General features: G+C 40.8%; 1 protein-coding gene across 1 annotated transcript in view; it reads right to left on the reverse strand.

Annotated features, from left to right (window-relative positions):
* Window positions 1-340: 340 nt before the first annotated feature.
* Window positions 341-15,108, reverse strand: part of GRK7 (G protein-coupled receptor kinase 7) — a 47,964-nt gene continuing 33,196 nt past the window's right edge. Inside the window, exons 3-4 of the mRNA XM_073672995.1 lie at window positions 9,234-9,508; window positions 341-805 (exon numbers count right to left, since the gene is read on the reverse strand). Of these exons, the coding sequence (XP_073529096.1) occupies window positions 463-805; window positions 9,234-9,508 (618 nt within the window). The 3' untranslated portion in view covers window positions 341-462. The remainder of the gene's footprint in view (window positions 806-9,233; window positions 9,509-15,108) is intronic.

The raw sequence follows: 15,108 nt of genomic DNA on the forward strand, positions 1-15,108 counted from the left end.
CTGGGAAACAATCTAGTAGAAACTTTGTATGATTTATTTTTGACAAGACAAATAATACACGACAGTCAGAAATCAATATCACATTATACATAATGTACTTAGACAATAAAAGCAATAAAAACACCACAAATACCCTTTGTCCTGAAGCTTCCTTCTTTTAATTAAAAAAAGACAAACAAACTTTTGTGAAGAGTTTATAAATGTGGGGACTGTTGTGTAACAAGTCACAATGAAGCAACACACTGAGACTTAAGAGATCTTTTGGAAAAGATTGCCACAACATACAGAGTCAAGATGATGGTTGATCTTGAAGCTACCTGTGTCAAATGAGCTCATATTTTGTCCAATTTTGAGGGCTTGGATGAAATGTACAGTGGGTTGTTTTAAGCATCAAATGCTCAGTTGTAGGAACCTGCTTAGAGAATATGTCCCATTTTCCTACTAATATACAGTGAGGGCCAACTAGATTAGAGTGCATACTCCTGACTTTCCCTCGCTGCCACTTATGTATCTCCCAGAGCTTTCCCTGTTGGGGTCATTAAGCTCATCAAATAGTCCAGTGTCAATTATCTCCTGCTGCCAGCTAATTGGTATTGCGCCAGTAGAAAATCTCTTGAAGAATTTGGCATCTTTCTCATCAAATTCAATCCCTCTGATCTCAGAGAAATCAGCTATATCTGCAATATCCTTGGCATAGACCACAGATGGGTCTGGTACAAATGGCGGGTCCACCATTCCTGCCTCCAGCCTCTGGAAGTTTATCGATTTAAAGAAGGTATGCTTTCTTGGGTCGTCATCTTTGCTTCTGCAAGAGATTACATAACACATCAGTGTAAAAGAGAGGTTTCAATGGCAGGAAAGCTTGGGAAAAAAATTAGGTCTATGGCATAATCACCCTGTTTGTACAGTATACTCATTCTCCATGAATGTGAATGTTAACCTCGATGTAGGTTAGATTGATATAGATGGTGCTACAGTACAGTTCTCGGAGTTTCCAAATTTCCTTCTATATTACACATATGATACAATGCTATGTTATAGGGGTCTTATGGCTTTTTGAGTATTGACCACAGGTTCTCATTGGGATTGACATCTAGAGAATTTCCTGGCCATTGACCCAAAATTCCAATGTTTCGATCGCTGAGCCACTTAGTTTTCACTTTTTCCTTGTTAATGTTCCTCCATTATGCTGGAAAAGTATTGTTCATCACCAAACTTCTCCCAGATCGTTGGGACAATTTGTTCTTGGAGGATATCTAGATCCCATTCTTTATTCATGACAATGTTCTTAGGCAAAATTGTGAGTGAGCCCACTTCCTAGGATGAAAAGCATGGGAGCCCTCGTCTTTTCTTTCCCAGACAATCATTCTTCTAGAAGGGCAGGCTTACAAGCAAGAAGTACAGGTATTGGACTATGAAGAACTGCAGTAAAGTTATTATCTCTAATGAAGCCGTCTTCATACAGTTTGGGACATCCAGAAGAATGATTGTCCAGAGAAGAAAAGGTCAACGCTATCATATGTTCTGTGTCATGTCAACAGTAAAGTATCTTGAGACTATTCATGAGTGAGGTTGCTATTCATACAAGGTAGTGGACTCACTATTTTTTCTAAAAACAATATTATGACTAAAGATGGTATCTAAACATCCTCCGAAGCAACTTCTGCCAACGATCCAGGAGCAATTTAGTGATGAACGATGCTCTTTTCAGCATTATGGAGACCATGTCACAAAAGGCAAAAGTGATAACTAAGTGGCTTGGTGAACAAAAAATTGATATTTTGGGCTCATGGCTAGGAAAATTCTGAAATCTCCATCATTGAGAACCTGTGGTTAATCTTTAAAAAGTGGTGGGCAAACAAAAACACAGAAATAGTGATAAACTCTAAGCCCTTATTATCAATCAGTACTTGGCCCAGAAGCTGATATCCAGATGCCAGGGCAACTTGCAGAAGTCTTGAAAAACAAGGTTCAACACATGAAATATTGAGTCTTTCCATAAACTTGATGTATTTCTCAGTAAAAGTATAAAAAACATGTGAAATGCTAATAATTGTACTTCAGTAATCATAGAAGCATTGGAGTGAAAGGTGTAAAAACACTGAAGCAACAAACCAAAATTTGTGTCAGTTTCAAAACTTTTGGCCATGACTGTAGCATTGCAGCTTAGACCCATTCAGTACAATTGAGCAGTGCTGCCATACTAGACATAATCTATTTTTTCCAATTCAGAACAAACTCTTTAAAAAAAAAAAAAGCGAACTGACCTTACTTTAGCGTAAATTCTCAAGCTAGCGTTGACATCTCGAATGTTAGCTACAAATTTATTTTCATTTTTCCTGAAAATGTAATATTTTGAATATAACCAAAAACTATACTCACAGCTTTTCCAGCATAAAGGAGAGGCTGCCGGAAGACATTTTACCACTTAAATAGGATCCTATAAATTATGTCTAAAGACTTGTTCACATGGATGCATTCTGGGCATTAGTCCACATTTTGGACTATTGAGCTGCGTCCAGGTGGGTTTGAAATGCTTATTCTCATTACAGCAGCATATACGGATGTTTGGAAAGATTACACTGTTAACTAGACTCATGGTAAGGAGATAAGACTGAAGCAATAAGTCCATTCTGAGCGGAACTTTACTTACAAAGCCATTCAACTAAGACTCTGTTCACACTTGCATTGTGGCATCTCCTTATAATGTAGAACCTGTCTTCTGACAGACGCAAACAACACCAGACAGACCCCGTTGACTTTAAATGGAACCTGTGAGCAGATGTTTAGACCTCAGATTAACCTCATCTATATAAATTCCCTGTAATATTTATTACATCCATACCTTTATTTTATAAGGCCATGCCTCCGTTTACTAGAAGCCCATCATCAAATTCTTATGCAAAGGAGCCGCAAGTGCAGGTTCTTGGCCGTACACTTGCAGCTCTCCGGCCTCTCTCCCTCTTTCTCCACCTATTGCCGGCCTCCTGCCAGTGATTGACAGGTCTCTCTTTTCTGTGACCTACAGCCCCGCCTGAGATCTCAGGTAAGCGCCAACGTTCCTGGTGGCAAGTACAGTAAGGTCCTGATGACATTTGAGAGTTAGAATGTCGATCTGTGTATGCGGCGTCTGGTAATGACAGCGCTTGCGCAAGATCTTGTGCCAGGGAGCAAGTCACCGATAGGAGGAGTCACTGAAAAGAGATTACAGCTGGTGGAAAAAGACGGAGCAAGGCCGGAGAGCTGTAAGTGTAGGAAAAAGCCCCCTATATGTGTGCCTCATTTGCATAAAAATTTGATGATGGATTTCTATTAAACAGAGATTGGATTTATAAAGCAAAGGTATGGATGTTATCAACATTACAGGGAATTTACATAGATGATGTTTGTTTACTGTCTAAAAACCTGCTGACAGGTTCCCTTTAAGGGGTGGTCAAAAACAATCAGTTTCGCAATTTACCTCTTATTAAGATTTCTGACCGTTTTCAAGAAGAGAATGGTTAGGATTATTAATTTCATTCTTTACTGCTTCATTGCCTAGATTACCAGCCACCTCTGCAGTCTATCTGAGGTCCTCTGTCTCCTAGGAAAGGAGTGCAGCACTTGCAAGCTCTTTGCTATACGGCTTGTCAGTGCTGCTCTGAAGCTGGGCTGATTGCTGAATCTGACCATCCTCAGTGCCGCTGTGCTCCAGTAATGTTGCAGAGGAAGAGCTGCCTCTGCTTGCAGCATAGGAGAGCGCACAGGTCCGAATTATCAATCATCCGGAACACACTGCCCACTGGAAAGCCGAAGGTTAGGAGGCTGGGGAGCGGTGCGCTCCCGAAGATAGAACATTCAACAACCTCTTTAAAAGTGTAACCCGGGGTGTCTATCATTTTGATGGGATAAATTGTGCAGCATCGCAGATGTGAAGGTAGATGCAGATAGATTTGATTGGAAGCTGGAGAGTCTGATGGCATTGTCAGCTATGACAGTCCTGCACAGAATATTATTCTCTCAATGAAAAAATATATTTGATGTAAGGCTCTAGTTGAAACAGGATTGATGCATTTTGGGTATAAATAAGTTTGCAGATAAAGTAACTATAAATCAATATTAAAAAGAGCCCATCACTTCTTCAGACTTGTCTGTATTAAATACTTCCATTCCCGGTAAAATAACAATTCTGGATCTTCTTTTCTCAGAACTCTGCATTTAGCTGTTCCTCTGTTATTCCTGGTAGAGATGTAGGAATTAAATCAACATAAGAAAATTATAATTTCTTTTGTTAATGAAATGTGTCCCTAAAGGTAAGGGCTGACAGTGGGGCATCATGTATAATTACAGACTACCAACCCAGTTGTCAATTTATTCATACGTTTCCAGGAGAAATAATATACCAGCCCCACAACGCAGTGTTCTGACAAAAGATGCCCCAGTATTGTTAATTTATAGAGCACAGAGATGTCACTAAAGGTTATGGGTCCGCCTTAAAATTTATTGCTTTGGAGTCCTTGCAGTACTTTAACAAAGATAATACCCAAGACAGCCATAGGAAATATGCCATTTTAGACACTTTTTGGCAAACGCGATCCACCTGAGGGTGTTAACTAGTTAATGCCACTGTCAATCTCTGACAGCAGCATTTAACTCGCGCTTCTGGGAAGCGCGTCACTGGTCACACCCATCGGCGACCCCGTCACATGATCGCGGGTCGCTGATGGGTTGGCATGATAACCTGGGGTCTGCGGCGGCACCCAGCAGTCGGTGCTCATAGCAAGTGAGCAAATCTGCTACACACAGGCGATCTGATCATTGCCTGTGTGTAGTACAGGAGATCAGACAAGTGCTGCATCCAGTCTCCCATGGAGACTATTGAAGCATGCAAAAAGTAAAAAAAATGTTTTTAAAAATATTAAAAAAAATATAAAAGTTTAAATCACCCCCCTTTCGCCCCATTCAAAATAGAACATTAAAAAAAAAACATACATACACATATTTGGTATCGCCGCGTTCAGAATCGCCCGATCTATCAATATAAAAAAATAATTAATCCGATCGGTAAACGGCGTAACGAGAAAAAATTCTAAACGCCAGAATTACGTTTTTTTGGTCGCCGCAACATTGCAATAAAATGCAATAACGGGCGATCAAAACATCGGATCTACCCCAAAATGGTATCAATAAAAACGTCTGCTCGGCACGCAAAAAATAATCCCTCACCCCTCCCTGAACGCGGCGATACCAAATATGTGTATGTGGGTTTTTTTTTTATAGATTTTATTTTGAATGGGGCGAAAGGGGGGTGATTTAAACTTTTATATATATTTTTTTTTTTTTTTATATTTTTAAAAACTTTTTTTTTTTACTTTTTGCATGCTTCTATAATCTCCATAGGAGACTAGAAGCAGCAACTATCCGATCGCCTCTGCTACATACAGGGGACGAGCAGGTCCCCTGCATGCAGCAGAAATGGTCCTGTGCTATGAGCGCCGACCACTAGGTGGCGCTCATAGCGACAAGATCATGACAACCACAGGCGTCTGCTGCAGACCCTGGGTTGTCATGCACGCCCATCGACGACCCGCGATCACGTGACGGGGTCGCCGGTGGGCGGGGCTTATGACGCGCTACCCGGAAGCGCGCGTTAAATGCTGCTGTCGGAGATTGACAGCGGCATTTAACATGTTAACAGCCGCGGGTGGATCGCGATTCCACCCGCGGCTGTTGCGGGCACATGTCAGCTGTAAGAATCAGCTGACATGTGCTCCGTTCAGTGAGGGCTCAGCGCAGCAGCCCTCACTGAACCCGGGGCACGCAAATATGCGTACTAATACGTCCCCGGTAAGTAAGGAGTTAAATAGCATATTTTCCATCTCATTTAGGATCACATTCTTGGCTGCATGGTGCATGGACTTGAAAAGTAACAACCAAATTTTTGAGCCAGATATTCGATCAACCAGTTCTCACTAAACCCACTCTACGACCCACTTGACTGGTCATTATAAGTGTATTACATGAATTTCCACAAAACAAAGGAATTATGTAAAATTTGTAAAATATTTAGATTTGAGAGTCCTCAGTGGTTGATACCTTTTAACTGAAAAGATGGTAACAAACTGCAAGCTTTTGAGACTACTCAAGTCTCTTCATCAGGCATAGTATACCTGATGAAGAGACCTGAGTAGTCTCGAAAGCTTGCAATTTTTTACCATCTTTTCAGTTAAAAGGTATCAACCACTGAGGACTCTCAAATCTAAATATTTTTCTATCTACTGGCTAACACGGTACAAAGAATATATTTTTCCTGTAGTAAAATTTGTAGTGAATTATAATGGGAATAAAATTAATAATTTAAAAACGTATTTAACTTTTTAAAATTTCTAATCATTTCATTTAGAAATGTAGAATAAATTGTACATACAATCCAATTAAGGCTGCGTATTTGAGTTCACAGATCCTCTCTGTCTGATACCTACAGCACCCTCTACTGGGGAAAAATGTAGATTTGGTATACAGGCTGAAAAACAAATTCAAGCAATTAACTTGTGCCATTGACAAATAAAACCTATTTGCCACCAGCTATCCTTCTTGATATGCTCTTCTTTGGGAAAATGTAGGTATGTGTCTAGCATATATACAGCACTGTTCCAAAGTTTTAGGCAGGTGTGGAAAAAATGCTCAAAGTAAGAATGCTTCAAAAATAGATGTGTTAATAGATTATTTTTTAGCAATTAGCAAAATGTGAAGTGAATAATCAAAAGAGAAATCTAAATGAAATCAGTATTTGGTGTCACCACCTTTTAAAACAGCATCAATTCTTCTAGGTACACTTACACACGGTTTTTGAAGGAATTCAGCAGTGAGATTGTTCCATATATCTTGAAGGACTAACCACAGATCTTCTGCGAATGTAGACTTGTGCAAATCCTTCTGTCTCTTCATGTAATCCCACACAGACCCGATGATGTTGAGATCAGGGCTCTGTGGGGACCATATTGTCACTTCCAGGACTCCTTGTTCTTCTTTCCTCTGAAGATAGATCTTAAGAACATTGGCTGTATATTTGGGGTCGTTGTCCTGTTGCAGAATAAATCTGGAGCCAATCAGATGCCTCCCTCATGATATTACATGATGAATGAGTATCTGCCTGTATTTCTCAACAATGAGGAATCCATTAATCCTGACCAAAATCTCAACTCTGCATCCCCAAACTTGCAAGGAACCTCCACCATGCTTCATTTTTGACTGCAGACACTCTCTATTACTGTACTGCTCTCCAGCCCTTGGCAAACAAACTGCTTTCTGTTAGCGAAATATTACACATTTTGACTCATCAGTCCAGAGCACCCGTTACCATTTTTCCTATGCTTCTATGTTTACATGCATAGTTGAGTCCCTTGTTTTCATGTCAAAGGTATGTTTTTTTGGCAGTCCCTCTTCCATGAAGAACACTTCTGGGCAGACGTTTATGAACAGTAGATAAGTGTATCCTGGTTCCATCATTTGATTTTGAAGAGAAGTAAACATAATATGTCTTTCATCTGCAGCACTAAGTTTCCTTAGCCGATTGCAGTATCTACAATCCTCAACATTGCCCATTTCTTGGTGCTTCATAAGAGCTTGGACAGCACATGATGAAACTTCAGTCTGCTTTGAAATCTTTGCCCTAGCTGATGAAATATTGTGTCTTGTTGCTTTGCTCAGTGTCACCATGGTGTATAACCTGTAACATGAAGCTATCTTCCACAACCTCACCTTTACCCAGTTTTAAACCTCACACACAGCTATTTCTGTTTCAGTTAATGATTGTGTTTCAACTTACAAATGAAAATGATGATCATTATCACCTGTTTGGTATAATTGGTTACTCATTCACTTTGACTATAATCCTACATTTTGCAAGTGTACAGTATCTAGAACTGATGCAGTTTTGAAGTCAAAGTGCGGTCACATCAAATATTGATTTGATTTAGATTTCTCTCTTGGTAATTTACTTTGCATTTTGTTAATTGATACAAATAAAATATTAACATTTATATTTTTGAGAGCATTTTTATTTGGCAGCATTTTTTCCCTGCCTGCCTGAAACATTTGCACAGTACTGTATGTGACACATAAGTGTGCAGATAAAAATCCATCCTGTCTGATCTGAGGTCAGTCTGTCCCCACAGACATGGGATTTTCAGCACCTTTTGTCAGAGTTGGAGAGATCCTCATGCTTACTGCCAGGGTCAGACAAGCGCATGAAAAAATTGTCCAATTTTCATCCAGAACACTTGGATGATTTTTATCCATTCTGTCACCCGTTTTCCATCCATGTGTCCGTATTTTGCATCCATGTGGCATTCGTATTTATACATCAACTTTTTAAGCTGTACAGTTTATTAGGTTAATAATGTCAATGTATCCGTAAAACTCGAATACAAAATCGATGTTCCTCATGGGATCTGATTATTTTTGTGCACCCATAGTCTTGTATAGTCGAGTCTCAACCTAGATACAGAAGAGAATAGTGGATGGTGCAATGTTTTTAACATGGACACTCTGTTAGTGTGCTGTCTAATTTTTACTGGAACATCAATTGTTCTTAGGATAAATTTGTTTGAACGAGCTCTAAATCTGATATCTACAAAAGTGAATCTGGCTATACTGTAGAAATCACACAGTACGGCTGAATTCTTACATCCAAAATTCTCGGTCTGAGTTCAGACTGAAACGTACAAACCGGTCTTTGAGGTTGTTGAGTTTGGGTCAGGAAACCTGCGGCCAGTCCATGTATCACGGTCCATACTTGGACCATGAATGTTGGATATGTGAAGCCAGTCTGAAAGTCTTTCTTATTACGATGTGTCATTTCAAAGCAATTTTCAAATATGAGATCTGTGTTTGTGGTGGAAGAATTAGGTTGAGTCTGTAAATGAATGGTCAAATATGGTGCTATCCGAGAACAATAACCACTTCATGATAAGGATTGGTGGGTATCATGGATGTGCGCCCCTCCATCACTGACCGCTTATACTAGCAATAAGCTATCAATATCTTTACTGAGATTCTTTTCGGAGTATACACAGATTTGGGAGCAATTCTAAATGGCACATAAGGGTTAGCTTTTCGGTTCTTTAGTTGGCCTTATCAGAATGCAACATCTCCATATTACAGGAACCTTTGTTGCTCCTGTACAGACCCAAAAGTAACATATTGTAACCTGTTTTATAACTCATATAGTGGTCGTGTATGGTGAATCTCACCTGCTTCCCAGCCGATGCTCAGGCTTCTTGGCGAGCAATAGTCTACATATATCCTTTGATTCATTGGTAAAATTTGCATGGGTGAATATAACATCTTCCTCCAATGTCCTGCGTTTCAGCTCATCCTTAGTTTTATCTTTCTCCTTTGGATCTCTAAATGGAGTGTGGCCTGCGACCATTTCAAATACAGTGCAGCCCACTGAAAACCAGTCAACTGGATATAGATAGCTCTCATCCTTTAGCATCTCAGGTGCCATGTAACCGTTAGTGCCAGCCTACAACACACACAGAGAAAGCACAAGTAAGAACGGATATGCAGCATATGTCATATTACAAAATACACAACTAGATCATACATACATACCATGACATGAATTATGTTATAAATATATTGAGCAAGCCTCAATTCTAGAACTACTTTAGCAGAGGTCAAATTCTCACTATGCCCATCTATTAGTCCAGAGAGGACAAAAAGCAGCAAAAAAAGACATCTCTCACATCAATGGGCACCATGCATTGCTTCATTTTCCACAAAGTAGTGTTGTGACGATGATCTCAGCAGTGGGAATTCTATAAATCAGTTAATTGTCTGGCATACTGTTCTAAAAAAAAGATGGTATCCAAAATGGACAACCTATTTAATAATAAATTGCTAAAAACAAGGGTGTACATTCTTTGAGTTACACCAGTGGTACTCTGTAAAGCCATACAGTCTGAAATTCAAGAAATATTGCTCAAATTGTTAAAACCATTTGATTCCCCCACAGTCTCCACACTGTACTGGAGATGATGAGAACTTCCTGTGCATCTTCTGGTCCTGCTCCCTACTGAAACATCTTCTTAATACTTTTAAGGTATGTTTGCAGGCACGTGGTAAATCCTCAACTCCACCAACTCACAATGACTTGCTAGAGCCATGTTACTCACCTGTCCCAGCTCCAGCACCAGGTCCTGCTCCATATGGCTGGTTCCCTTTGTGCTAGTCCACGCCGGGTTACTGTATTATCCCCGGCAAATACCATTGATGTCATTATCCAAGGCCGGCTCACGCACCCATGTGACCCAAGCATTTAGAAGGCATAGTTTTAACTTCCACTTGTTTGTTAGGAGTTTGTTTTTCCTTCTTTTTGACTATGTGCCAGCCATTATGTCTAATAATCTTTTCTGCTCCCTCAGTGTTTTTTTCAAGCTAAGTCCACACTTATCATTCTGCCATGAAAATTCCAGATTACCAACTTCTTACAAATGTTTACACTTCATTTTCTGCGATCATGGTAACAAATTTCTGTAAGCAAGTTACCAGTTCGCTAAAACATTTCTTTTATTTATGTGTGAACCGCATCTCTACAAGCAAGTTTGCCACTACTTGACTGCTATCATGTGGTTAACCATTTCCGTGTTACAAGTTCCTAAATGCATACATCCCCGCTAAAGGTTTGAGTATCCACACACCTGACCCTGCTGTCCTGCTCCTTGCTGATCCAGTGCCTTTCATCAATACCTGCTCTGCTGCCCCATCACCTCTTTTCTGTGCTGCTCACCCTGACCTGTGGCTTAGAGAATCTACCTCACCAGGTGAGTCCCATAGTAGGCCAATAATACTGTCATGGATATAATAATGGAATACTTGACCTCCTACAAAAAACCTTCCTCTATTGTTGGTAAAACTTAGCTTTACTTTCTACAGTTCACCTACTCAGCCAACCTGCCTTATTGTTGCCCAGGTCTGACCGCTCAGATGCTTCTATTGATAGGTATGCCTTATACCAGAGCCCCTGACTTTTTTCTATTCTCTTATTCCAATATTCTTTCTCTTTCTTTGGTCCTCCCAGCTATGAATGTAGGATTAGGTCCAATACCTTGTGAAGACATAATGAATGCAGTAAGGAAATAATTCAACAACACCTTTTTACACTCTAAGGCTATGTTCCCACGTGTTGTGTTTTTTTATGTCAGAAATCTGCAGCAAAACTGATCTCTGGCAGGAAATCAGCTGCGTCAAAAACGCAGGTTTTGCTGCATTTCTTTATGAGTTTTTTCAGCGTTTTTTTCACTGTCCTTCTGTCTCTATTTAGGCATGTACATAAAGTTCTGTGAAAAAAAAAAGAACCCCATTCTATTTTGCCATCAAAAACGCTGAAAAAACTCTGAAAAAATTTACCTGCATATTTTGGTGGGTTTTTTCAGCGTTTCAGCTGAAAAGAGTGACTTGCTCTATTTTACAAAAACCCAACCAGGGCACAAAATACGCAGCAAAAAAAACCCAGATGTGTGAACAGAGAATTCTGGTTTCTCATAGACTTTGCTGGTTCTGCAAAACGCAGCTGAAAATTTGCATAAAAATCTACAGCAAAATACGCTGAAAAACCCAACGTGTGTGAACATAGCCTAACAGTTGTGCACTACTGTTCTTTATGGACAGTGACAACTTCACTGTAGAGAAAAGGAATGCTTCAAATAGAATCTGATTCAGTCGACAGGGTAGGGGTACTTGGATACCAGGATGGATGGGCTACTTCGGTGGGGATCACGGTTGTTCGGTTCCCGATTCCGTGCCCTGGACCCTCAATGAAGTGATGGGGGTTAGGATGATGGGAGTACTGTGTCGTGACACCTCCTGTGGTAACTGGTAAAATCGGTTACCTGCGCTGTGAATGGTCGCTGAGGTGATCGGCATACGGCTTGTCCGAACGCTATAGGCAATAATCACAAAGTAGGCACACACATTAAGTCTTTGTTTCAGTACCTTTTTTTGTTTTACTGATGTAACAAGTACAGTTCAGGAGGGTAACCAGGTTTTCGGTGCAGGTAGAGTTATTCACCTTGGGGATTTGTGAGGCCTCCTCTAACAATGTGTGCGTTGTTTGGGATCAGTCCTGCCTTAAGCTGAACCTGCCACCTTTTACTTTCTTTGGGGTCCTTCTCCACAACTGACAATGAGGACCTTTCCTTGGGGCTACCAATTCTCTTTTTGAGCCCCTGGTTCTATATTTATTCAAGTTTGGCGACTCTTTCCCTTCTTCTTCAGGCGGAATAGATCCTCCTGATCTGTCCGGGTTTTCTATGCTATTCCTGAATTAATAGCAATCTCAGACTCCGGTGTCCGGGTGAGCTAAAGGGATAATCGTTTTATCTCTTTCTCCTTCTAGCCTCCGTCCCTCTCTCTAGGGTGCTTTCACAACACAGACCGGTTTCCTAGTTCAGGACTTAACTGGTCCCCGGCCAACAGCTCTCTGACTCTCCTCCTTCACCCGTCTCAAGACTAACTGCCCCTTTGCTGTCTCCCTGGAAACTGACTCCTCCCCTCAGACCTGGGGTGGAAGGTGTTGTGTGTGCCCAAGCGTACATCTCCCCCTGTACCTATGGATCCTGTGGTAATTCCCCGCAGGGGTGCCACAAATTTATTGACAGTATGTCATAATCATTGGTTACACCGTGGTAAGTACAATATTACACAACGTTTCAGGTGAAAAATCCTTGATCAGACATATAGGCTATGTTCACTGCATATGGCTCAAGGGGATCCAAGGTGCGAGGTGGGGTTCCCCCAAACAAGGACAACCAGGGTCCAACTATATCAAGGCATATGCCACATGCCTTGATATACAGGTGCTTCTCACAAAATTAGAATATAATCAAAAAGTTAATTTATTTCATTTCTTCAATACAAAAAGTGAAACTCATATATTATATAGAGTCATTACAAACAGAGTGATCTATTTCAAGTGTTTATTTCTGTTAATATTGATGATTATGGCTTACAGCAAATGAAAACACAAAAGTCATTATCTCAGTAAATTAGAATAACTAACAGAAAACACCTGCAAAGGATTCCTACGCGTTTAAAAAGGTCACTTAGTCTGTTTCAGTAGGCTCCACAATCATGGGGAAGACTGCTGACTTGACAGATGTCCAGAAGGCAGTCATTGACACACTCCACAAGGAGGGTAAGCCACAAAAGGTCATTGTTAAAGAAGCTGGCTGTTCATAGTGCTGTATCCAAACATATTAATGGGAAGTTGAGTGGAAGGAAAAAGTGTGGTAGAAAAAGGTGCACAAGCACCGGGATAACCGCAGCCTTAAAAGGATTGTTAAGAAAAGGCCATTCAAAAATTTGGGGGAGATTCACAAGGAGTGGTCTGCTGCTGGAGTTATTGCTTGAAGAGCCACCACACACAGACGTATCCAGGACATGGGCTACAAGTGTCGCATTCCTTGTGTCAAGCCACTCATGACCAATAGACAATGCCAGAAGCGTCTTACCTGGGCCAAGGAGAAAAAGACCTGGACTGTTGCTCAGTGATCCAAGGTGTTGTGTGAAGTTTCCACAATCAGTGATGGTTTGGGGAGCCATGTCATCTGCTGGTGTAGGTCCACTGTGTTTAATCAAAACCAAAGTCAGCGCAGCCGTCTACCAGGAAATTTTAGAACACTTCATGCTTCCCTCTGCCGACAAGCTTTTTGGACCATTCTCCAGCAGGACTTGGCACCTGTCTACACTGCCAACAGTACCAATACCTGGTTTAAAAACAACAGTATCACTGTGCTTGATTGGCCAGCAAACTCGCCTGACCTTAACCCCATAGAAAATCTATGGGGTATTGTCAAGAGGAAGATGAGAGACAAAAGACCCAACAATCCAGACGCGCTGAAGGCTGCTATCAAAGCAACCTGGGCTTCCATAACACCTCAGCAGTGCCATAGGCTGATCGCCTCCATGCCACACCACATTGATGCAGTAATTTATGCAAAAGGAGCCCCGACCAAGTATTGAGTGCATTTACTGAACATACATTTCAGTAGGCTAACATATCGGATTTTAAAATCATTTTTCAAGCTGGTGTTATAAAGTATTCTAATTTACTGAGATAATAACTTTTGTGTTTTCATAGGCTGTAAGCCATAATCATCAACATTAACAGAAATAAACACTTGAAATAGATCACTCTGTTTGTAATGACTCTATATAATATGAGTTTCACTTTTTGCATTGAAGAACTGAAATAAATTAACTTTTTGATGATATTCTAATTTTCTGAGAAGCACCTGTAGTTGGATCCTGGTTGTCCTACCCGTTTGATTACTGTAGAGAAAAGGAAGGGACAACTGTGCAAAAGGTTGTGACTGTTACCCAAAAAGGACTAGTACTGCAGTCTATAAACTGTCCATGTTTATCGTAGTTAGATGCATAGGCGGATTAGAATGAGGGCAATCTGAGCTAGCGCCCGGGGTCCAGCCCTCCAGGGGGCCCATGGCCAGAGTGCCCTCATTATAATATATGCGCCGGCGCCTATGTTATTTTATTTTTTGTCATGTCGTTTTTGTTTGTTTTTTTCTCAAGGAGGATGTATTTTTCGCAGTGTATTTTTTTAGTTCACATGTGTGCCTTGGCTTTTTTCTTTGTCACTGTTGTACCAATACTGCCCTATGGGAGCCCTCTCTTTATCTAGTGGTCATTACTATAACATTACTCTCTGTTCTGCTCTAGCGCATGCGCATTATCTATCTATTTGGCTTTGCCCTTTCACCAGCTACATCTAGTTGGTACAGCGCACGCACATTATCTAACTGTATGGCTTCATAGTATCCGCCTTGTCTCATATGTTTGGCTTCTGCCATGGTGCTTGCGCATTGCATTTTTATTTGGCATCAGCCTTTTGATTGTCTGGCCTTGTTGCGCCGGCGCACTAATACCTTTAGAGCTGCCGGACCTCACGTATAAACGCCGTTTTCATATTTCTGTGTTACGCCATACTTGATTGGTTCCTCTTTACTTAGCAAGCGCCGACCGCGCTCTTTAAGCGCTGTTTGATAGGCTGTTTTTGCGGCGTAGGTGTACTGACATTCTTTGTGATCATCTCCTGGCACGCCGTCC

This window comes from Phyllobates terribilis, unplaced genomic scaffold, assembly GCF_046119375.1.
Source record: "Phyllobates terribilis strain yellow unplaced genomic scaffold, ASM4611937v1 Scaffold_3__8_contigs__length_932513732, whole genome shotgun sequence".
Classification (NCBI taxonomy): Eukaryota; Metazoa; Chordata; class Amphibia; order Anura; family Dendrobatidae; genus Phyllobates; species Phyllobates terribilis.